The 23,595-nt window shown below is 37.1% G+C and overlaps 1 protein-coding gene across 1 annotated transcript in view; it reads left to right on the forward strand.

Annotated features, from left to right (window-relative positions):
• The window catches only part of Prp31 (pre-mRNA processing factor 31), an 84,871-nt gene that overhangs the window by 6,616 nt on the left and 54,660 nt on the right, over positions 1-23,595 (forward strand). The window contains exons 3-7 of the mRNA XM_089634423.1: positions 315-519; positions 1,610-1,752; positions 2,432-2,616; positions 4,908-5,048; positions 11,638-11,787. Of these exons, the coding sequence (XP_089490549.1) occupies positions 315-519; positions 1,610-1,752; positions 2,432-2,616; positions 4,908-5,048; positions 11,638-11,787 (824 nt within the window). The remainder of the gene's footprint in view (positions 1-314; positions 520-1,609; positions 1,753-2,431; positions 2,617-4,907; positions 5,049-11,637; positions 11,788-23,595) is intronic.

Here is a 23,595-nt window from a genome sequence, read left to right on the forward strand (position 1 = left end):
AGAATGGTTTGAATAATTCCGACGCTGTTCGTATTATCCCGCGGCATTGCACAGTTGCTGCCAATTTTTCGGTACATTTATCATTATAACAGTTTGGCTATGTTTGCTGGAGCTCATACATAATGGTAAAGGTAATTCATTTTATTTTAAACATTTTTAAAAGATTGTCTAATTTAATAATTAAAAATTTTAGAGAGAATTATGATGAAGTGTACAATGCGGTTCGGTGCACGAGTGAATGTTAGGACGAGCCGCGCCTGTTGACAATGTACATTTTGTAATTTTGTTAATAATATGTATTATCTTTTTTCCAGCAATAATTCACAGATTTGTCAGAGACAAATACCAAAAGAGGTTTCCTGAACTGGAGTCCCTTGTTTTAGTCCCACTGGAATATGTGCGGACAGTTAAAGAACTGGGGAATGACCTGGACCAAGCCAAAAACAATGAAACACTTCTGGGCTTCCTCACACAAGCCACCATTATGGTTGTGTCGGTCACTGCATCTACTACCCAAGGGTTATTACTTTTTAAAAATTAATTTTAACCTTTTGTACTCCGTTATCGCCACGGCGACATAGAAAAGTTTCTAACTACTCCAATAGCGCTGCAGCGGCGACACAAACAATAAGGACGGGTTGTTTCGGAGAATTTGAACAATGAACAATTCATCTAATTTCAACTTTCATTTTCAGGTTCTGTGGAAGTCCTAATCAAGTTCTGTTATTATATCATTACAGACTAGTTGCTTGACAGAACTGAAATAATAACAAAACTTGAAAAAATCTTTCACAGAACCCGAAAATGAACTTTAAAATTTGATGAATTGTTCAAATTCTCCGAAACAACCCGTCCTAAGTGTACATTTTATTGTTTAAAAAAAAAGGGTTCTTTTACAGGTATACGCATGTTCTATTCAGTTATAAACAGTACCCACTGGTGATAGGTTGTGCTTTTTGCTCTGTTTTTCATTCATAAAAATAACTACGCATTCATTTTATTTGAATAGTTTTTACTGCCAGTAAATATAGAAGAGTATTTTTAATTCAGTGGTAGTGAAGACGAGTTTGTTTTCAAAGTGCCAATTGACTTTTTGGATGAAACTTCGATGCATAGTAATTAATGATAAATCAAACATTATCATCGATTATACTAAATCCATGGGTGGGGTTGATCTTGCTGATCAGTATGCATCGTCGTATTGCTTCTTAAGAAAATCGCTGAAATGGTGGCGTAAACTCTTTTTTTGGGGGATCGAGATATGTTATATTATATAACTATACATTATATATAAATTAAATACAAAAAGCCTCAAAGTGGACCATTTACTTTCACTCCATCAGAGACCAGGCTCAATGGAAAACTCCATATTTTGAACAAGGTCCCAAGAGGGACTGTTTGGTCTGTAAAGTATCTCTCGATTTTGTCTATTATCCTTCCCTTCATCTATTACTTTTGCCTCACAGCTTTCCTCAGTGTTAGGGGTGATTTTGTCCCGTTCCGGAAATTTAAGACTCTTAACAGTTAATTTCATTGTGCTTTTATATGACTAGGTTGATTTGATTTATTTTCTGTTTTGGCCAATCTAATTTTGAATATTTCATTCCAGACAGCTTTTGACTGATGCCGAGAAGCAAGAAATCGACGAAGCTTGTGACATGGCCGTAGAACTTAACAATGCAAAACAGAAGATATTTGACTATGTAGAAAGCAGAATGACATTCATTGCACCCAACCTTTCCATCATTGTTGGTAAGTGTCCTTATCTATACATTTATTTATTTCTTAATATAAATACATTTTCTTTATTTTTATCATCGTGTTACATAATCTTGTGGCGACGAGGGAACAATCCAGAATTGTCTCATTAATAATAAACAGCTCGACCTACTTAGGTACTTGCAAATTAATACCGAGAACTAAAACGTAAACAACACAACCTACCTTTCTACGAGTATCTACTTGCGAGTTACGACTGACAGCTAAATCGTAAACAACGCGACCTACCTACGACAATACGTTGCGAGCAAGTCTGGCACATCACGCCAACTCCCTAGAAGGTTCTAGCCGATCGCCTATGCGTAATTGCAGCGCCGCCGAAAGTTCCCGAAAGGCCCAGACTGAGCGAGTGGCTCCGATTTATTTGCAATTCCACCTACCTACTGTTGCCGCCGGCTGTACCGTATAAATAAGCCCGACGCAGCGAGCAGTCAGTATTCAGTCTTCAGACCGTCAGCCAAGGACTACCGCGCTAGGAACCTTGACCTAGATATCGCCCGCATTCCATAGTATTTTTGCATAGTAAACGCGTAGATATTGTGATTGTAAAATCGATTTTTAATTTAACAATAAACGCTGTAGCTGAGTTAAACGAGACTTTTATTTGTACACCAAGATAACTACAATCTAATTTGAGTTCCAATGTGGACAGGTGCATCAACTGCAGCCAAGATGATGGGTGTGGCGGGTGGACTGACCAAGTTATCCAAGATGCCCGCCTGCAATGTCCTGTCCCTCGGCCAACAGAAGAAGACTCTGTCTGGGTTCTCACAAACGGCCACCCTGCCGCACACTGGATTCGTATTTTACTCTGAAATTGTTCAAGACACATTACCAGTTAGTTTCTTTTTTAGTTATATACAATTCAGTTTTTATACCAATTCTGTTTCATATCAATTCTGTTTTTAACACGGTCAACAAAGCGTAAAGGTAATATCCGTTCTTATTAGAGACCTAGATTTTTCAATCCGCTGTACACTCACTAACCAGCAATAGTGCACTTTATTTATTTGTCTTTTAAATTAACAAATATAGGCCATTAAAGAATGAAAATTTTCATGATTTTAGAGGCAGTTATTTGTGCGTTCGTTGTAATAATAGGTCATTAAAGGATGAAATTTTTCATGAATTTACAGGCAACTTAGTGAATTATTTGTGAGTTCATTGCAAAATAGACCATTAAAGAATGAAATTTTTCATGATTTTAAAGGCATCTTAAGCAATTATTATTTGTGGGGTAATTGTAATTAATAAAAAAATTTATCTTGAAATGAAAAATAAAATAAAACATTATCAAAAACCTGGCCTATATACCATAATTTAAAACACAAATACATAAAATAACACCTATACTATATATTTGTTATACTTTTTCTTTAAAAAAATATTATTCAGTTTAGTTAGGTATTTTGGCCTCAAATTCAAATTTAAGCTTTGTATGAAAAAACCTGTGCAGCCATAATTTCTGCAAGTATTTTAGTTTTTGTTATTCTGTCAGCTGTCGGTGTTTCAACAGCTGCTGTCATAAAACAAAAATTAAAAAACTTATCCCCCGTATAAAACAGAACTAAGTGTAAATCACAAAAATGTAAATTTATTAATTAAAAAAAATCTAAATAAAAATAAAAAGCAAATTATTAAAATTGGTGAACACTTTCGAATGTTTGGGAAAGGAAATTATAAACTTGTGGATTACTACTAATATAAAGGGTGTTAAGGGACGTACTTGAATTACTTTAACCTTTTGAACGCGTTCATTTGCTCCGTTTTATCTATTCCTGTACGCGGTACATATTTTCAAATACCTATGCACGCAGTTAAATGTCAAATTATAGCATTCTGGCATGATTTATTGGACTATATAGACAGAACAGATTATTCTCCACAATACGAAAACAAATCCTCGTGTGTCAACACTCGTACGGATGTTTATAAAAACAAAAACATAAAATTTCATACAAAGACGTACCGTATCTTTTGAATGTGGTCCCGCCATTCACTCGGCGTGTGTGTACTTAGGCCACTGCGTTGATAGACACAAGTGGGACACCATGTGCACTTATCATTTTTAGTTATGAAAAGTTGTGAATGACATACTAGTACTAACGCCATCCGTTGACAAAAATGTAAACTAAAGGACTAAAAGGCGCGAAGAGGCGCACTTGATTATCGATCTTTTTTTATGAAATACAATTTTATTTTTGAGAAATTCTTATAGATGTCAGCATCGTGATAGTTCTACGAATGTCCAAGTGAGCAAGAAATACATTTATGACGAAAGAGCGCTGGAATATCGGCCGTCAAAGTTTCCGTATCAACTGTTGATACAGCCGCATGTGAGTATAGACTTTTTGCCGTAACAACAGTTGATACGGCCGCGTGCAAAGAGTTAACCACTGATTCCTGACATTATTTGGAGTAAAAAAATGTAAACGAAATTTTGTTCTACAGTGACTTAATTCTTTTTTTTTTTTTACAAAAACATAAAAAATCAGTAGGAATTTGACAGCTAGGGTCGATGTGAGGGGTAGGGCGGTTACTCAGCTGATTGACCAGTGTCGGCATGTGGAAGAATTTTTAAATAATTGTTTTAAACCAAAAAATTTTTTGGAAAATTAAAAAAAATCACCGGAGACCAAAATTTCGTTAACATTTTTTACTCCAAATAATGTCACGAATCACTGGTTAAAGTCAGTCAAGTACGTCCCTTAACACCCTGTATAATAATAGTTAACAAATTCAATTAGGTATTTATTATTATTTTATCAAAGGAACGGAAAACTTGGAGGTCTGACATTATATTATCTATATAAATAAAAATGTAAATGTTCATCTCCGAAATGTCTTCACCGACTGCTTTAAAATTTTGACACAACATTGAATACGCGTGTGTTTCTTAGATATATGTCACCTGTGAAAGGCACAAACATGCTTTTTTGTCACCTGTGACGGCTAAAAAAATGCCTACTGACTGAGCCACAGCTACGCGTAGCGGGGTACAGCTAGTATTAAATGGAAAACACATTTTGTAATACACAATTTTATTGAATTAATACATGGACAGCCAATTTAATTATATTTACATAATTGATGTAACTTCAGCTAAGCTTTTGAATTTTCTTACACAGGAATTAAGGAGAAAAGCTGCTAGATTGGTGTCAACAAAAGCAACTCTAGCGGCAAGAGTGGATGCCTGTCATGAAAGTGTAGATGGAAAAATTGGACAAAGGCTCCGGGAAGAGATAGAAAAAAAACTTGACAAACTACAGGTTAGTTATTTTTAAATCTGCTTCTGCGTAATATCTAATCCTTTGCTATAGACTATTCTATGAATTTCACAAAAATGTGGTTGATTTTGGTTTCCGGAATATACAAGCGCGAAAATGGTCAATCTACATTACATTTGAAGTTTGTGGTATAACTTTTTGGATTTTAGCTTTCGTTTTCTAGTAAATCGAGTCCGAAGTTGGAATCTTTATGGTCAAATTTTAAAAAATCAGTCACAAGAAGTTAATATCAGCTGTTTGTATTTTAAAATGCATTAAGCATAGACTCGGCTCCAAAAGATATTTAACCCTTTGGTTGTCGAAGAAAAATAAAAACCAAAAAAAAAATTAAACCAAATTGCTCACTGAAAAAAAAGTTGTGTTGGGTTGTGTTGTGTTGTGGATTCACCAGTTTACTGCTTGTCCTACGAGTTTCCGGACACCACGTATAAGCCATGCATTACATCCATGTCCCATTGAAATCCAATGGTGTCTGGAAACTGGTAAATCTTTTACTACTGTTATTTTTAATGGAGTATTTAAAAAAAATTGCCTTTAATGTCAGGTCCTCTGTTTTGTCAGTATGACAAAATTTACACACTATATTGAAAAATAAATAGTTATTTGTTTCTTAAAATGACACTGGTAGGTAAAATGATTAATTCCATAAAAAAAAACTGCCTTTCTATTTCCACAGTAAAAATGGTGAAATTAATCTAATTGCTAATGCTTTCTAGGAAGAATTCCCTTTTCCATCAAATCAGTTCTTTTCTAATTTGAACCATTGCATGACTATTATTTGACTGTCATGGCGTCTGACATCAGTGCTTGGCAGTACCACTGAAGAGGTACACTAAATAGAAGTTATTTCCGTGTAAATTTGAATGAAAACCAAAATGTCGCTAAATTACATATTTGGTACCTTTTGACTATTAGATTGATACCACAGACATAGGAATTAATAGACGAGAAGATAATGGCGAGGGGTAAAATCAACTGTTGAAGAACGAAGGGGGTTAAGCTGACTGTGATTCGTCAATAAATCAATCTGACAGTAAATAGGCATCTCGCATTATAATATCACCATTTAGTTCTTAAAAGTAAAATCTGCTTTTGAATGAATAGACATTTTTACATGGGAGCGCAAATTACTCGCCACGTTATGAACTAATTTGCGAAGTCCAAATTCGGCAAAGTAAATTTCTTCTGTTTGCAGAGTCGTAGTTAGTTTCAGAGTATTTAGTTAAGACACTTTTACAAATGTTTCATAATTTACTTACTCCAGTAAACAACGATGAGCACACTTGAGAATCGCTACATTGTGATGTGATAGTATATGTTTCTAAAACTGATCCATCCACTGATCCAACTTAAAATTGATCATGTCTTTTTCCCATAAATCTGGCCCTCGCACTGGAAACTGCATCCACATTTTTAGAGTCCCTCCATCTGTGCGTCACTCTTTAATATCGCGAACTAAACTTGCCATAGACTGGCAACTACACCGAGTAAGAGACTGGGTAGATAGTTTAAAGTGTGGCCACTGTCAATTATATGGTCACACAGCTTCAAAGTGCCAAACTGACTTACCTACCTGTCCCCACTGTGCCAAAGTTGGCCACAACCGTGATGCCTGCCCCAATAAGGTGAAATCACCAGTATGCGCCACCTGCACCTTCTTCAGGAAACCGGCTTCTCACAATACTGGAGCTCAGGACTGCCCCGCCCGCCAGGCTGCTGAAAGACGTGAACTCTCTCGGATTAATTTTTTAGGTTGAACCTGATCAATCATTCTGTGAATAATTCCTACTCAATGTACTACCAAAATGTTCGTGGCCTAAACACAAAACTGAACACCATTCGCTGTAACGTCAGTGTGTGTCAATATGACTTTATATTTTTTACTGAAACATGGCTCTCCGATAATATCTCATCTGCTGAGTTGGGATTTTTTGACTATAACATTTTTCGTAGTGACCATTCTACTTCTTCTGCGAAATGTAAAGGTGGTGGAGTGATGATATGTGTAAACAAGAAATACCATTGCTATATTCTAGAGTCATCTAACAATGTGTCTGATCAATTGTTTCTATGTGTTCTATTAGGTAACAAAAAACTTGTACTCGGTTGTGTTTACATTCCTCCATCCTCTTCAATAGAAGTCTATAAGTCACATACTGCTTTAACTGAACATGTTTCTAGAAACGCTGATTCCTTATTTATTTGTGGCGATTATAATTTACCTAAAATATTGTGGCTGAACGACAACCAAGGTGTCAAAACTCCTACTAGTAATCTTTCCCCACAAGCTACTGAAATTGTAAATTTTTTTGCCTACTTGAATCTGTTTCAAATAAATCCAGTCACTAACTATCTAGGTTCTTGCCTAGATTTAATTTTTTCTAGCATACCAAATATCATAGTAAGTGAAGCTGATGTCTCTTTGTTACCTATAGATAAATATCATCCACCTCTCTCTATTAACATCACTAATTTCTTCCAATTAGATTCTTTGAAACCAAGTGCCTCTTATCACTACAAATATCTTAATGGTGACTACTCTAATATGAACAAATTTCTTTCCCAGATTAATTGGTCAGTACTATTTTTAAAATCTGATATTAATGACGCTGTATTTAAATTTAATGAATGCGTCTCACGCGCTATAGATTTGTTTGTTCCTAAGGGATGTTACTATCAACCCAAGTTTCCAAATTGGTTTAGCTCAAAACTCAAACAGTTAATAATTGAAAAAAAGAAAACTCATAAGCTATTTAAAGACACTGGCAACTTAAACTTGTATCGAAAATTTTCTCATTTAAGGGAACTGTCCAAAATCGAATCAGCCAAATGCTATAAATCTTATGTAGAAGTTACTGAGTCAAAATTACTGCAAAACCCTAAACAATTTTGGCAATTTGTTGCGCAAAAGCGTACTGATAATGATCTTCCTTCTAGTATGCACTATAATGAAACTCATGCTACTAACGGTCTTGACATCGCCAACCTTTTTGCTAAACACTTCTCCTCTGTATATTCTGGTGCCTCATGCAACATCCCTCCACTCAACTATGACTACAACATTGACTTGAATGATTGCCAAATCTCACTTGTAGAGGTTTACCAATCTTTAAGTAAACTTTCTAACAAAAAAAGTACCGGACCTGATGGCATTCCAGAAATCTTGCTAAAAGAATGTAAATATTCATTATCTAACCCAATTTGTATGTTGTACAACTTATCACTCTCATCTGGAACATTTGCTGATTCATGGAAAATTTCATATATTCGACCCATTTTTAAGTCCGGGAACAAGTCAAACATTGAAAATTACAGACCAATATCAATTATATCTTGTATTCCAAAAATATTTGAGTCGATAATTACAAAGAAAATCACTCCTATATTCAAAAATGTTCTGATTGATGAACAGCATGGATTTAGATCGGCGAAATCTACAACAACTAATTTATTGTCCTTTACAAATACCATTGTTAAAGCCTTGGAAGACAACACTCAGGTTGACGTACTCTATACTGATTTCTCCAAAGCCTTTGATAAAGTAAATCACTCGATTCTCATGGCCAAACTTTATGCTATAGGCATTAGAAACCCGTTGTTATCATTCTTTCGCTCTTACTTGAGCGATAGAAAACAAAGGGTTAAAATAAACAACTTTGAATCCTTTAACATTGACGTAACGTCCGGCGTTCCCCAAGGAGCTCATTTGGCCCCGCTTCTCTTCAACCTTTTTATTAACGATATCACCAAAGTTTTTTCTCATACACGCTTCTGGCTTTTTGCGGATGATAATAAGATTCTTCAGATAATTAAATCCTACCTTGACTGCTTACATTTTCAACGTGATATTGACTCGTTTAATAATTGGTGCAAAATAAACTGCATGGAACTTAATGTTGATAAATGTAAAATTTTGTCCTTTTATAGAACCAAAAAACCTATTCAGTTTGATTATAAATTAAACAATGTTTGTTTATCTACTGTAACATCTATCAAGGATCTTGGGGTCACTCTAGACTGCAAACTTTCTTTCCGTGAGCACATTAACAACATTGTTAACAAATCACTTAAACTACTTGGCTTCGTTCATAGAATAACCTCTGACTTTAAACATATAAGTACCCTTAAAACTCTTTACTGCTCGTTAGTTCGCCCTCACCTTGAATACGCTAGTGTTATTTGGTCTCCTTTCTATGCTGTCCACATCTGTCACATAGAATCCGTACAACATCGCTTCCTACGAGGAATCGCTTGGAGGTTGGGTCTTGAAAGAGGAGAGTACTCATATGATGAAGTTGAACAAACTTTAAACATTTCTTCTTTGGAGAAACGTAGAAGGGACACTGATCTGATTTGCATATTCAAGATTATCAATGGTATTACAGACTCACCTGCTTTGTTGCAACTTATCCAATTCAACATCCCTTCCCGTAGACTCCGAAATAATGAATTGCTGTTCGTCAATCAACATTCTACCAATTATGGATACCATTCTCCTTTGTCCAGAATGTCGAGACTTGTCAACTCACTGTCAAGTCAAAGCATTGAATTTTGTGGTATATGCCTAAATGACTTTCGACAGTCAATACGCAATGTCTAATTTCTAATGCCCTTTGAACCATCTTCATGCTTTGACTTATTATTATCTCCCATTCTTACTTTTATATTATTATTGTCATTGTTATTGTCTTCGCTCCTCATTTATATATGCTCTCCTTTCACTGTCATCTCTGTTTATTAAACTTATTCGTGTAATTAATATGTTGTTAATGGACTATTTGTCCGTAAATAAATAAATAAATAAATAAATAAATAAATACGGTGTGAATAAGCTTAAAATAAAGTAAAATAATGCTTACTTATGGAATGTAATACGACAATTGGGTTTATTCTCTTTTTCACATCTATTTTTACAAGTTTTCATATCACAAGTCAACATTTTGCCGTGTTATTTCGTAAAATGAACCGATGATGCCTCGACCATAGTTCGCACAAGAATGATGACGTCACGTTTTCAAATTTCACTTGAGGCCATACGCGAGCCCAGCCGGCTCCAATGGAACCTGTATGGGGAGTGGGGATAATACGCTTTTAATCACTTAGGGCAGGTCTACTAATATTCATATGTCTATGATTGATACAGTCATGAACATTGTTCTATCACTCTTTTACTGCCTGACAGTGTACATCACAATTCCAGTTAAAATCAAAAAAAATTTAAAGCTTTGCGATCTTAAAAAGTTTAGAAACTAATTATAAAGGTTATTCTAAAACTACCGATCACAACTATTTCGGACAAAATCTTTAGGAGAATCTGTGTTTTGGACATTAGGCAACTTTACGTCTAAAACATACTAGCATACCTCTTCAAACACAGAACTGTATTGTAACTATTTTGTAATAAGCATTTACTTTGTGGCTCGTCATAATTTACAATAAAAGATATAAATTTGTTTTAGACCACTTTAAAGTGGTCTAAAACAAATTTATATCTTTTATTGTATTGTAACTGTCCAATTGACAATGTCCAAATTGCTCTTTATATTAGAATCAAATGGGCTTAATCTCTTACTTATCCCTAAACTAAAACAATATTTGACCAAAGAAATTTTAGATACTTTGCAACAAAGCTATACAGTGCACTTCCACTGGTCGTTAGACAGAATACAAATTTTTCTAAATATAGATTAGACACCACAAGTTTTGGATCATCAGCTAAGGCAGATCAAACATTAACGATTTTATTAACACCTGTTTACAAGTATTTCCAATGGTACAATGCTGATTGTCTTTTACTTTAAATCTAATATAGTGTTGTTATTTTTTTTGTAAACTTCTTATGTCATAAACTGCGCCTGCTCTCAACACAGGATTTCCAAGCACAGAACATTACCAATGTAATGTAATCAGTTACTAATCGACATTCTAAGCAGGTACTTAACCGTTTAAAAAAATTTATACAGTTGCTTGTAAATTGCCACCAAAAAAACATTATTTTTTATGAAACTATATATTCTACGATTTACGATTTTAAATTATTCTTCTACGATTCGTTCTTAAGTTCAACAGCTCGGCTGTGGAACGAACTGCCGGCCTCTGTGTTTCCTCCCTCCTACAACATGGGACTCTTCAAGACCCATGTTCACTCCTTCCTCTCCAAAAAAGACCCTCCACACAGCATCCCCAAAGATGACATAGGCCCCGAGGGAAATTATTTTCTTCAGGGCCTCCTGTGTGGAGTAAATATAAAAAAAATATTCTTTTAAAACCCCATAAATTCTTTGAATTTTCAAGGATTTCGATGATTTTTTCGGTGTTTTACTAAAGAATATTGGTTTAGAATCACGCGGAGGAGGATCCTGAAGTCCAGGCGTTTCGAAAAAATGAGAATTTTACATACCGACGTACGCGCGAATCAGAACACGACTGACGCAATCGATGGAAATCGACGATCGGCAATCTTCGTTAAAACACGAATCGACGAAAATCGACGGTTGGCACTCAAACGGTTAATAAAGAAAATATAAAATATTTAAATTGGTTGATTACTAATTGGCTGTTTTTGTCACAGGAGCCCCCACCAGTGAAATTCGTGAAGCCCCTCCCCAAGCCGATTGAGCAGAGCCGTAAGAAGCGCGGAGGCAAGCGTGTCAGGAAAATGAAGGAGCGCTACGCCATGACAGAATTCCGCAAGAACGCCAACCGTCTGAACTTCGGAGATGTAAGTGACTTGTTTTTATCAGTATTTATATTATTTTTTCTGGAGTCCTTTTAGATTATGTGCTTAAAGAAATCTGATGCTTGAGTGTTTGATGTCCCCGTGCACTGACCTGCAATGGCGTTTCATTTCTTTAATATGTGTGAGGGAGATATATATATATTATATATATGATATATCTCCTTTTTTCTTTTAAGAAGCAGAAATATTATGTACACGGTTATTTTCAGTTTCAACAACAAAATTTTCTGCAATGATTTAAAATGTGCTATTTTCGATTTGCCGCCAAAATGACTTATTCGTTTTTATTTGTGAATTCGGCGGCGTTGAAGTAGCACCGGGTGACGTTGGTGACAGCCGTCTTACCAGACATTGGCATTTTCTATGTCACAATGACGTTGTAGCCATTTGGAACCGTTTCGGAATGTGCAGTTTTAGGTCGTTTTTAAAATCAATTAATATGAATGAAAATATTAAAATTATCCATTTTTAGAACAATGATCAACATAGGCATAGCCACCTCCTCATCAGAGATTGTTGCTCTGCTATTTCCTCCTCATTGCATAAAACAACTTTATAAGCTCTTCGGTGGTCATCTCTTGACTGTGCTCTTCCACAAGCTCATGAATATTGTTGTTATCCACCTCCAGTCCCATGGTATTGGCCAAAGACACAATCTCGTTGACTCCACAGGTACTGTTTCAAACCCCCCAAAATCTCATTCGACAATGCTCTCTGGCCAAAGCTTCTTTCAAGCAAAAGTGAGAGTCCTCTTAGTAACCCCTTCCCATGCCTTGTCAATCATCTTGAGGCAAGCAACGATGTTAAAGTGCTCTTTTCAAAACTCTCTGAGAGTGAGAATTTTCCCTTCAGTCACCTCAAAACAACGCTCGAAGAGTGTTTTGGTGTAGAGTTTTTTGAAGTTAGAAATAGGCTGGAGTAACAGAGTGGTGTTGGGAGGCAGAAACTGGATTTTGAAGAATTCAATTTCTCAAGAATATCATCTTGTAGGCCTGGAGGATGGGCGGGTACGTTGTCCATAACGAGCAAGACATGGAGTGGGAGATTTGTCTTAAATTTCATTGATCTAATCAACTGACACGTGTCACCCAAGCCTTTTTGTTGGATCTCCACATCACATCTAGTCTGCTCTTCTGGACATTACACTTCTTGAAGGCTCGTTGAGTTTCTGAATGATAAACAAGCACCGGTTTAATTTTCGAATCGCCACTTGCATTGGCACAAAATAGCAGCGTGAGGCGGTCTTTCATTGGCTTGTGGCCGGGCATTGCATTCTCCTTTGCTGTTATATAGGTTCGCTTTGGCATCTTTTTCTGAAGGAGACCCGTCTCGTCACAATTAAAAACTTGTTGCGGCTGGTAACCCTCAGAATCTACGAGCTTCATATAGTCGCCGATGAAGTTCTCTGCTGCCTTTGTGTCAGAGCTTGATGCTGCACCGTGCCTCACAACACTGTGGATTGCTGGTTCTTCTCTTAAATTTCTCGAACCATCCATGACTTTCCTTAAATTGTACTTCTTTTTCAGCAGTTGATGATCCTGGCGTCTTCTTAACGAGGTCTGCAAAAATAACTTTCGCCTTCTCACAAAAGATGTTTTCGTTTATAGTGTCGCCTTGCAATTGCTTTTCGTTTATACATATGAGAAGCAACTTTTCAACATCATCAAGAATAGGAAATCGTTTCGTAGACATTCTTCACCCTCCCTTTAAAGCATCCATCTAATTTTGTCCTTGTTCTTGAGGATAGTGCAAATCGTTAATGAAGGCCGATTGTATATGCGATTGATCAGCTACGCTCACACCTCGTTCTCGCTTTTCAATGATTTTATGTTTCATTTCTACAGATACTTTTATTTTCTTGTGGATTTTTGTTCAGGGACATTTTTGCTAGGGTTATTAAACTTCGTCCAAAAAATATTACAATTATTGTAATTTTATTTAATTTGAACACAAGTTTGGAAAAAAGTGTGTCATGCGACGCTGACGTGCTAGCGGAACGAGTGCTAACAAGAGACTGACGTGAAGATGGGACTTCCCCTTTCTGCTTCACTCGTTATGCGAAAAGTCGCTCATTATGCGAAAAGTCGCTCGTTATGCGAATTACTCGTTATAGGAGGTGCTCCTTATGAGAGGTTCCACTGTTCTTCAATTTCGTGGCTATCTTCAATATTCATAGAACTATTACCTACTATCGGGGAGTGGACTCTTCTGCCATGGGGCCTTCAGGGAACCAAGGAGGAGTAGACTCCTCCGTCGCGGGGCCTATAGGGAACCAAGGAGGAGTGGAGAGGAGAGACGAAACCCTCTTCCATACCGGGGCCTTTAGGGAACCAAGGAGAAGTGGAGAGGAGAGACGAAGGCCTCTTCCCTATTGGGACCTTCAGGGAACTAAGGAGGAGGGGAGAGAAGCGACGAGACCCTCTTCCCTCGTGGGGCCTTTAGGGAACCAAGGAGGAGTGGAGAGGAGAGACGAAAGCCTCTTCCCTATTGGGACCTTCAGGGAACCAAGGAGGAGTGGGGAGAAGCGACGAGACCCTCTTCTCTCGTGGGGCCTTCAGGGAACCGAGGGGGAGTAGATTCTTCCGCCATGGGGCCTTCAGGGAACCAAGGAATAGTAGACTCCTCCATTGCGGGGCCTTCGGGGAACCGAGGAGGAGTGGAGAGGAGAGACGAAACCCTCTTCTATCCTGGGGCCTCTAGGGAACCAAGGAGAAGTGGAGAGGAGAGACGAAGTCCACTTCCATCGTGAGGCCTTTAGGGAACCGAGGAGGAGTGGAGAGGAGAGATGAGGCACTCTTCCCTTTTGGGGCCTTCAGGGAACCATGGGGGATTGGAGAGGAGAGATGAGACCTGGGAATACACATTGTGGAACCAGAAGACATAGCCACATATCCAATAACAACCCTGGTGAAATTTATAAAAGGGACCGGGTTACTTTTAAAGGAATGAGGTAAAATGGGAGATAGTACAATGGGCCTATGGCCTAAGTGCTCACAAGACCTATATGTAAACCATCTTCCCTCTATAAAAAAAAAAAATTACCTACTATCAAATCGAATGAAATTGGAAGGAAAGTCTATGTATAAATTAATGTTTCTTTGTTTGTCATTCGTTAGTATAAAATTCATCCGATTTCACTGAAAATTTAAAGTTTGTTCTTATTAGTGCCAGGTGTGTTTAGAGAATGGTTTGAATCGTAGAAGAACTGGAGCGCAAGAGAAAGACTTGACCCATTATCTCGGCACTGGAATGAGATACTGAGTTGAATTAAAGTCGACACAATGCAGTTTTTTAACAGTAACTATGTGGATTTTGTTATACTACATGAAGTGAATGGTAGAAAAATTCGGGGATGCCCGAGGATGATATTTATAAAATCATAACACTCGGAATAGTTTGAAAATACGTCTTTATAATAGAGAGTGAGAGGTGTGACCTTTGCTTTTACGACGCAACCTTTGTGATAATTATAACGAAATTGAGATAGGTCATTTCTCTACTCTCTTCGATATTCGAATATGTTTAATTTTTGTTGGGAAAAAACCTTGTGTGAAAGATAGGTACACAAAGAAAAAATTGCTAATTTATTAAGAATCTCTTTAAATTATTCGTAATCCGATTTTAAACGGTATTGCAGGCCCTTAACAAATGAATTGATAGGTTTCCTAATAAACTTTTAGTTCCATTCATACATACGTTATCACGTCGTAGGAACACATGTTCATAAAAAACATTTTCGCATTTCGTCATTATATAACCAAGAAAATACAGATGCATGAACCCGTTTTCCGACATATCAGGAATTTACTAAAAGTTTTTCAGGAAACCTGCAAATCCTGTTTTTAACCGAATTACCAATAATTTGAAGAGGTTCTTAATAAATTAGCAATGCTCATTTTTTTCGTGAAGGATTATTGTAGGGAAAACACAGTCAGGTGGAAATAAAACAGGAAGGGAACAGATTGAGATTGGAGATTAGAGAATTTGTTCATAATTATACAAGAAAAGAATTGTTCAAGCAAAAAATATTAATAATTTTCTAATAACACACCAAGCGAGAGTAAAAATGTATACTTACATGGAGTTATTATTTTGTTAAAAATGTTATAAGGTTTCGCGGCATGAGCGAACGCGGCGTACGTGTATGTATATCCGCCATAGCATAAAGTTTCGCGGCATGAGCGTCAAACGCGACGTACGTGTATGTATATAAAGTTTCGCGGCATGAGCGTCAAACGCGACGTACGTGTATGTATATAAAGTTTCGCGGCATGAGCGTCGAACGCGGCGTACGTGTATGCATATCCCCCATAACATAAAGTTTCGCGGCATGAGCGTCGAACGCGACGTACGTGTATGTATATAAAGTTTCGCCGCATGAGCGTCGAACGCGGCGTACGTGTATGTATATAAAGTTTCGCCGCATGAGCGTCGAACGCGGCGTACGTGTATGTATATAAAGGTTCGCGGCATGAGCGTCTAACGCGACGTACATGTATATATATCCGCCATAATTTTAATAAATTGTTTTTCCCATTCGGATGATGTTTCATAACTCAATTGAGATCTCTACCCAATATTTACATTTGTAATTAAAACCAATCTCTGCAATCTGTAAATGATGGTATTTATTAAAAAAGACCGACGAACAAAATAAATAATTGTAATGGTAAGATCAATGGGGGTATTGCCTTAATACCATCTGTAGTTATACTGTCGCATCAATTTTAATTTGATGGACAGGAAGTTATCAGCATCCGGTGAATGCAGGTTTTAAGGCAAGCCCAAAATATTATGTATTTCCCTACCACTGAAAGCTTTGTTGTAACCTCTCTTTCTGTTACATGCGTCGTTTCTGAGAAAGAGGGAGAGGTTAGAACGGAGGTATCAGCGTTACGACCACGGCGCAGGTCGTGCTTTTGGATTCCAGCAAAAAGTTCGAATTAAAAGTGTAATTTGTCGTCATAAAAAATGCTTACATCAATCAAATGTGTCATAAAAAATTGTAGGTACGTAGATAATTAATTTGTTAGTCAATTTAGTTAGTACATGTTTTTATGTGTTATTTATTCATATATGAAGACCAATTGTAAGGTGTTGAGGCTTTAGTGATGCTGCACGGAGAAAAATGGGTATTCTAATTTATTAAGAATCTCTTTAAATTATTGGTAATCCGGTTATAAACGGGATTGCAGGCCTTTAACGATTGAATTAACAAGTTTCGTGATAAAGGATGACCATTCGAACACGTAATATACTGGTAATTTATTATTATAAGCATTAATTACTCTCCTGATATATCCATACAAACTGAAAATATCTCCCGAGTAAAAATAATAATTTGCTTAAAGTTCTTATAATAATTTGTTATCCTTTGTGCTATGCATACAAATCTTGTCTTATAAACATTAGTTTATCATTAAAAAAATAAGTCGTAATTTAGTAAAAGTTTCTCGGGTTGGTGGGGGTGAGGTTTGGTCTAGGTATTGGCAGCGAATGCGTTTGCCCACCTGCTGCGAGGTGGGCCGGATCGGGAGAAACTGATTAATGGAGGCTTTTTGAGTTTTTGACCTCCCTTAATCCTCGCCTTGCACCGCAGGATTCATACCCACGTAAATCAAGTTGAAATTCTAACTCTCTTCGGATAGTACATATTGAGTAGTAAGTTCACGCAAGGAATGTAGCACCGTGTTATTTCGAAACCGTGTAAAAAGGGAGTCCAGGGTATCTATTCCCCAGTCTCGATCGCTCGCAATTTCCGCCGAAAGTATATACACTGGTAGAGTTTGTTATTCTTGAGTCTCACCGAAAGTACATACTACACGCCATACGTCAAAATTCATTCGACTTAAACAACGAGTGGGTCGAAGCAGTAGAGATCGGCAAAACTGTCAAAATCTCATTGCCTCCTGGTGAATTGCCTTATACAAAAAAAAGATCGTTTCCCGCGCGCTTTTCGAAGTTGGTATCGGATTCGTTTAGTTCTGCAAAGTTGTTTTAACCATTTTTCTGGCATTTCGATATGTATCCACCACCGCCATTCATTTCAGAAAAAAGTGCGGTAGCAAATAAAAACGTTGACAGAACGACGCGGCAACGGTTTGTTTTTGACATTTCAAATTAACTCTATAGAAACCTCAAACACATCAGAAACATAGACAATATTCACAGGGTTGCCAACACAGTCATCTCTTCAACCGGTGCGACACTCAAGAATGTATAAATATAGAACTTATGACAAAAGTCGTAGAGATTTTCGTTTGTAGATGGCGCATAGCGAGTAATTCGTGGTAGAGACTCTGGAATAGATACCCAGTGTACTATGAATGGATCCGGTCGTTAATCTTCCCCGCGATCTAATGCCAATAATACGAAAGGGAAGGGACCCTCTCTCTGGTCAAAAACTCACTGGCAACACTGTTGTATTTATTTGAACAGCGGCCTGTTGTATTTTCATTAGCGGCCTTATTGTGTTATTTCGGCATGATTGATAAGCATCAGTATCGGCGTCGGCCATTGCCGGAGTCCATTGTTCCCGACTGTGAGAAACCATTTAGCCATTTAGCATTGGCACTTTCGTTTTCGCGAGTTTATTGCACCTTACAGCGGACCTTTGAGCAAATGTTCCCAACGAACCGTGTTAATAACCTTATGCACCGTTGTGCACGGATAATGCGTATAACTTATCATTGTTACACCATCGGGCAGAGGCGGATTTGCCCTTAGGCCTATGTAGGCCCGGGCCTAGGGCGGCCAGATATTAGGGGCGGCCAATCGTGACATAAAAGTCACAGATGATAACAAGAAATTACTATTATTACTTCCTAAGTACCAAAATATTAAATAGCGATATGCAAGAGCGTGTTCACACACAGCACACAGCGCGCCCCCACGCCCCGCAGCCGCCCTCGCCACACCTATGATGGGTACTGAGAAAGGGGCGGCTACATGGTCTGGGGCCTAGGGCGGCCAAGACTGCAAATCCGCCTCTGCCATCGGGGATCGAGATTTGCAAGCACTTTGAACTGCCCGCGCTAACTGATTCGGATTATAGCGGTGTGACCTTTAAATACATGTAATTTACGTTGATAGGCCATAAAATGGGTACCGTTTAGTACCTACTTGGGTGTCTTTAAAATAGAGATGTAATGAAATAACCACATCTATTCTATTTTAATCTATGGTCAATTTATAGAACGAAAGTTGAAATCGATTTAACTTTGGGTTTCTATTCCATAGAAAAGCCTCTATTTCATTACATAGATTCTGTAAATTAATCTATTTCATAGAGTCTATAAATTAATTCATAGAATAGATCACGTGGGATCCCACCTCTAGGACCAAGGGTAAATAGGCCCCTAAAAGGCAGGTAGGGTAGAATCTTTAATGAATGCAATCTTTAGAACATGGACATGAGGTGACAATGCTGAGTTTATTCTGTCGGTATTTTAAAGGAAAGTGCTCCGAAGGATTAGCGTCATTGTTCCTTCATGTCTCCTGACTGGTGCTCTGTCAGAAGATACCTGACACGTGTCCAAAATTCGCTAGCCGGGCAGACTCTTGAAAAGTGATGAAAAAAACTAGGTTGAATAGGTTAGGTTTATAAAACAGTTTGTTTCATCACTTTTAATAACTTTACATCACTTTTCAAAAGTGTGTTGAATTGCCACTATCGTGAGTTGTAATGGAACCCGAAATTCATACCTACACGGAGAAAACTTACTGATACGAAGTATTGTTAATTTATTAAAAATTTGGTCAAATTATTCGTTTTCCTATTAAAAACGGGACTGGAAGACCATAACAAATGAATTGACAAATTTCATTACAAACTATCAGTAAAGCACGAATATGTTATGGGGAAGTCGGAACAGGTGTTCTTCAAAATAGTAATATTTTCGCACCTCGTCCTTTATATTTGCCTTAATTTGCAGATTTAAGTGTTGGGAACTCTTTGTTAAAAAGTAAAAGGTTCTACTTATAACAGTGTTTATTTACGTTACAAATAATAGGTCTGGATTTAGCTATACTGCTCGATACCCGAGGGTGGTAATTCTCTGTTTCGAGAAGCTTGTTCCCTGTCATTCTCATCTCACAAGTAATTGTTACACTCTAGCGACATCTGTCGGACTCTGGAGTAAGCTTTATGACTAGCGCCATCTATCGCTTAAATACTTATTACCATACATCAAAATATTTAATCGGACAAGGCCACCTGCGTGAACAATGCAGTCACATTTTTTTTAACAGTTTTGATTTTAAAAAACCGTACTTATTTTTCTCCGTGTACGGTTGACATTTTCATCATCTGTGGTGATGATTTGTCAGTTTTTTAATTAGGTTCATTCCTTTCTTTCCTCGAAAATATCCTTCCACGGCATCCTCCAAAACGAAATAGCTGAGCGAAACCTCTGAGCCTCCTGTAGTTGACATAAAAAATATGCTATTACGACTTTTTGTTTTGAACGTAGGTATTCTTCAATAAAATGCTAGGCAAGGCTCGATTTCACGTAACTTGGAATGCGATTCGTTCAAGTGTGGTTTTTACTAGGTGGAAAAACATCATCTGCGAACGAAGCGCGGTTACATAAGTTGTGATTAAACTTTTTCATGAAATAAGCCAAGTATTTTAATACTCGTGTCTTTCACAGCGTCGTCTGCAAATCTCATCTCTTCAGCTTGGTACTGGTTCCATTATCTGCACATTATTTTACAGAACTCTCTGGCATTTTCGAAAGCATACCGTAACACCGGGTTACTTTTCGTACTCGCAGCTTATACGCGTACCCACTTCTGAAAAATCCTGTAATGTCTAAATGAATTAAAATACAAAAATTATGTCTCTTTTAACTTGTAGTTAATTGGCCATTTATTTTGTATGCTTCCGTTGATTTTCGTGTGATTCCACAGATGCAGCTTGTTGAGGCGAATTACAGGTAGGTACCTATTTTTTTACAATGGCAGTCTGTACAAGCGATAGTTTCGGTAGTAAAAATTGAAAATGCTTTAAAAAACATAATTTACCTCACTGAGCCTAATTTAAAAAAAAAACTAAAGCAGAAAACCATTGCGCTTTGTGCACTTTCCAAGCATTGTTTAATGTGGTCAATCGTTGCTTAGTTAACGTAGATTTCGCATAGAAAGTTCTCACACACGATCGTAATATATAAGAATACAAAACATTGATAACGTGTCGTGAGTAAAAAATTGACCTGTACCAAGTTTTGTGCTGTTTTTTTGTTGTTGTTTATTTAAAATTGAGTCAAAAAATGATTTGTTGATATTGATGCATTCCTGTATCAGGGGAGACCGGGGACAATAGTACCAATTTGGCTTTTACCATTTTCTACATCTTAGGTATAATGTTTATGAAAAAAATGCTCACACTCAACGGCAGATAATTTAGTTGTCTACCAAATTCTTACTCTATGATTTTTCTAAATCTTATAGAAACTAAGCAATAAGCGAATGAAAAGGTCAGGGGAAATGGTACAACTGACCCCTACCCCGGGGTTAGTTGTACCAGTATCGGAATTCAAATTAAAACACAGAATTTATGAACGTCCGGGTTCCGCTATGTACCGCGGGTTACTGACGATTGTCCGCACGTGTGAGGGCTATTGCCCGACGAAACATAGTATACGTACCTATTATAGTTAGAGAGTTATTAGCCTTGGTACTACTGACCCGTGGTACTATTGTCCCCGGTCTCCCCTACTTTTTTTACGTTATGATTACAAACAACAACATAAAATGACTCCAATTTCTCCTAAAAATAAAAAAAATAATACATCGGAAAAAGTGGAGTATCTAATCTAACCCCATCTTACGGTAGTCTGCATTTCATTCGTGAATTTCTATTTTTTTTAATGTACCTTCCTTTTATGGTTCGACATAACTCCACGTATGCTTTGTAACTGGGAATGAATGATGGCCGACACACACAGACAGTAAATAGCGTTCCCTAACAGCGTCATTTCAGTTTCTCACGGGTGCAGATTACCGATCTGCATATTTATGGTACAATGGATGGTCTGTCTGTGTGTGATCTGTTTCTCCACGTACTTTCAGTCTCGATCCTATTATAGTTAATGAAGTTAGCAAAAAATAATGCAATACGAATAATTGGCGACAGACATTTCTATTACTTGATTTATTGCTGTATAATCATAAGAACAATGCTTGCCTTCAAGTGTCAGATACTCTTCACTCTTCAGTATCGCCCTGATGAGAGACTGCCTTTCAGAATCTAAACTTTGGTTAAATTGGTTTTAAATTTATTAACTGACTGATAGGTACTTACCCTACTGGCCTTGTCTTACTCTGTTTTGGCAGTTAGAACTCCCACTTTCATCAAACTAACATCGTTGTTTCACTCGCGTGGCAGTAAGAACTCCCGCCTCCGTCAATCTAACATCGTGGTGATGCCGTATTTATTGCAGTTTCGTGGCAGTTAGAACTCCTGCTTCCGTCAACTAATATCGTTCCCCAAATTGTGATGCCGTAGTTGTTTCACTTTCGTGGCAGTTAGAACTCTTGCTCCGTCAACTAATATCGTTCCCCAAATTGTGATGCCATAGTTGTTTCACTTTTGTGGCAGTTAGAACTCCTGCTTCCGTCAACTAACATCATTCCCCAAAATGGCGATGCCATCGTAGTTTCACTTTCGTGTCAGTTAAATCTCCGGCTTCCTTCAATCTTGCATCGTTTCCCAAAGGGTGAAGCCACCACAGTTGTTGCACTTTCGTGGCAGTTAGAACTCTCGCATTGTATCTATGTATATATGTATAAAAATAACCAAGTTTACGTGTGTTGGTGGATGTTAAGTGCGATTTATAGATAGGTACTTCTATGATTAACGACTTGTAATTTGCAATAATTGGCGTTAGCGTAAGTTAATATTCGAATTAAGATGAATGCTAATTTTACAACCTATATAATTTGCAATGGATGTCACAATTAAATATGATTGACGATTCAGGTTGTGTGCCGACTGACTGTAAACTATACCAACATGCAAACTTTCATCTTAAATCTGCAGTGAAATTGACTCAATCGCACAGGGCAGTTTTTGCAGTGTACGAGAATATCAAACTCTTTATTTCTGAAGTCACTATGTACAGTCTCCTGATAGTTTAGTATGCCCACCCTCACTTTTACCTCAAGTCTTAGTTTAGGGGAGTATATTTCCTCTAAGGTTTCAGGCAATTTTTTTTATAATAACGTTTATGGAACATCGATGATGTTTCCCCCAATAGTGTATTCACGTTATTCATTTTCTTGGAGTTCAGTCTTTACCCTTTCCCATGGTGTATACTGTACACTTGTACAGATAAATATATTTCTAAGATATATTAAAACTGATATTATAATATAAAAAAGTTATGTTGATACAGGGAACATTGAAATTCAAATTTTCATGTAGGCAAATAAATCTAATTGAAGAGTAAAAAAATGTTCGTTTCTGTTGATACATATGTTATTATGGAATAATGATAAAAAAATACTATAGTTTTTTTGCGTACTTCTAAATTACAAAATCGTCGTATGCCAATCTATTGCGTCCATCCTAGAACGAAATTTAAACTCTTAATAATAATAATAATAATTTGATCATTTTTATAGCGCTGATTTCATGGAAAAATCACCACATCAATGTCCCAAGGGCACCTTACAACTTAATTTATCTAATCTATATCTTTTCACCTAAACTTAACTAATAATCTAAAGTTAAGATTTGTGACTAATGGCTTAAAACTAAGATTTATAACTTGTGTCCACAGACATATG

Source organism: Hesperophylax consimilis, chromosome 8, assembly GCF_061612785.1.
Source record: "Hesperophylax consimilis isolate HC1 chromosome 8, BYU_Hcon_1.0, whole genome shotgun sequence".
Classification (NCBI taxonomy): domain Eukaryota; kingdom Metazoa; phylum Arthropoda; class Insecta; order Trichoptera; family Limnephilidae; genus Hesperophylax; species Hesperophylax consimilis.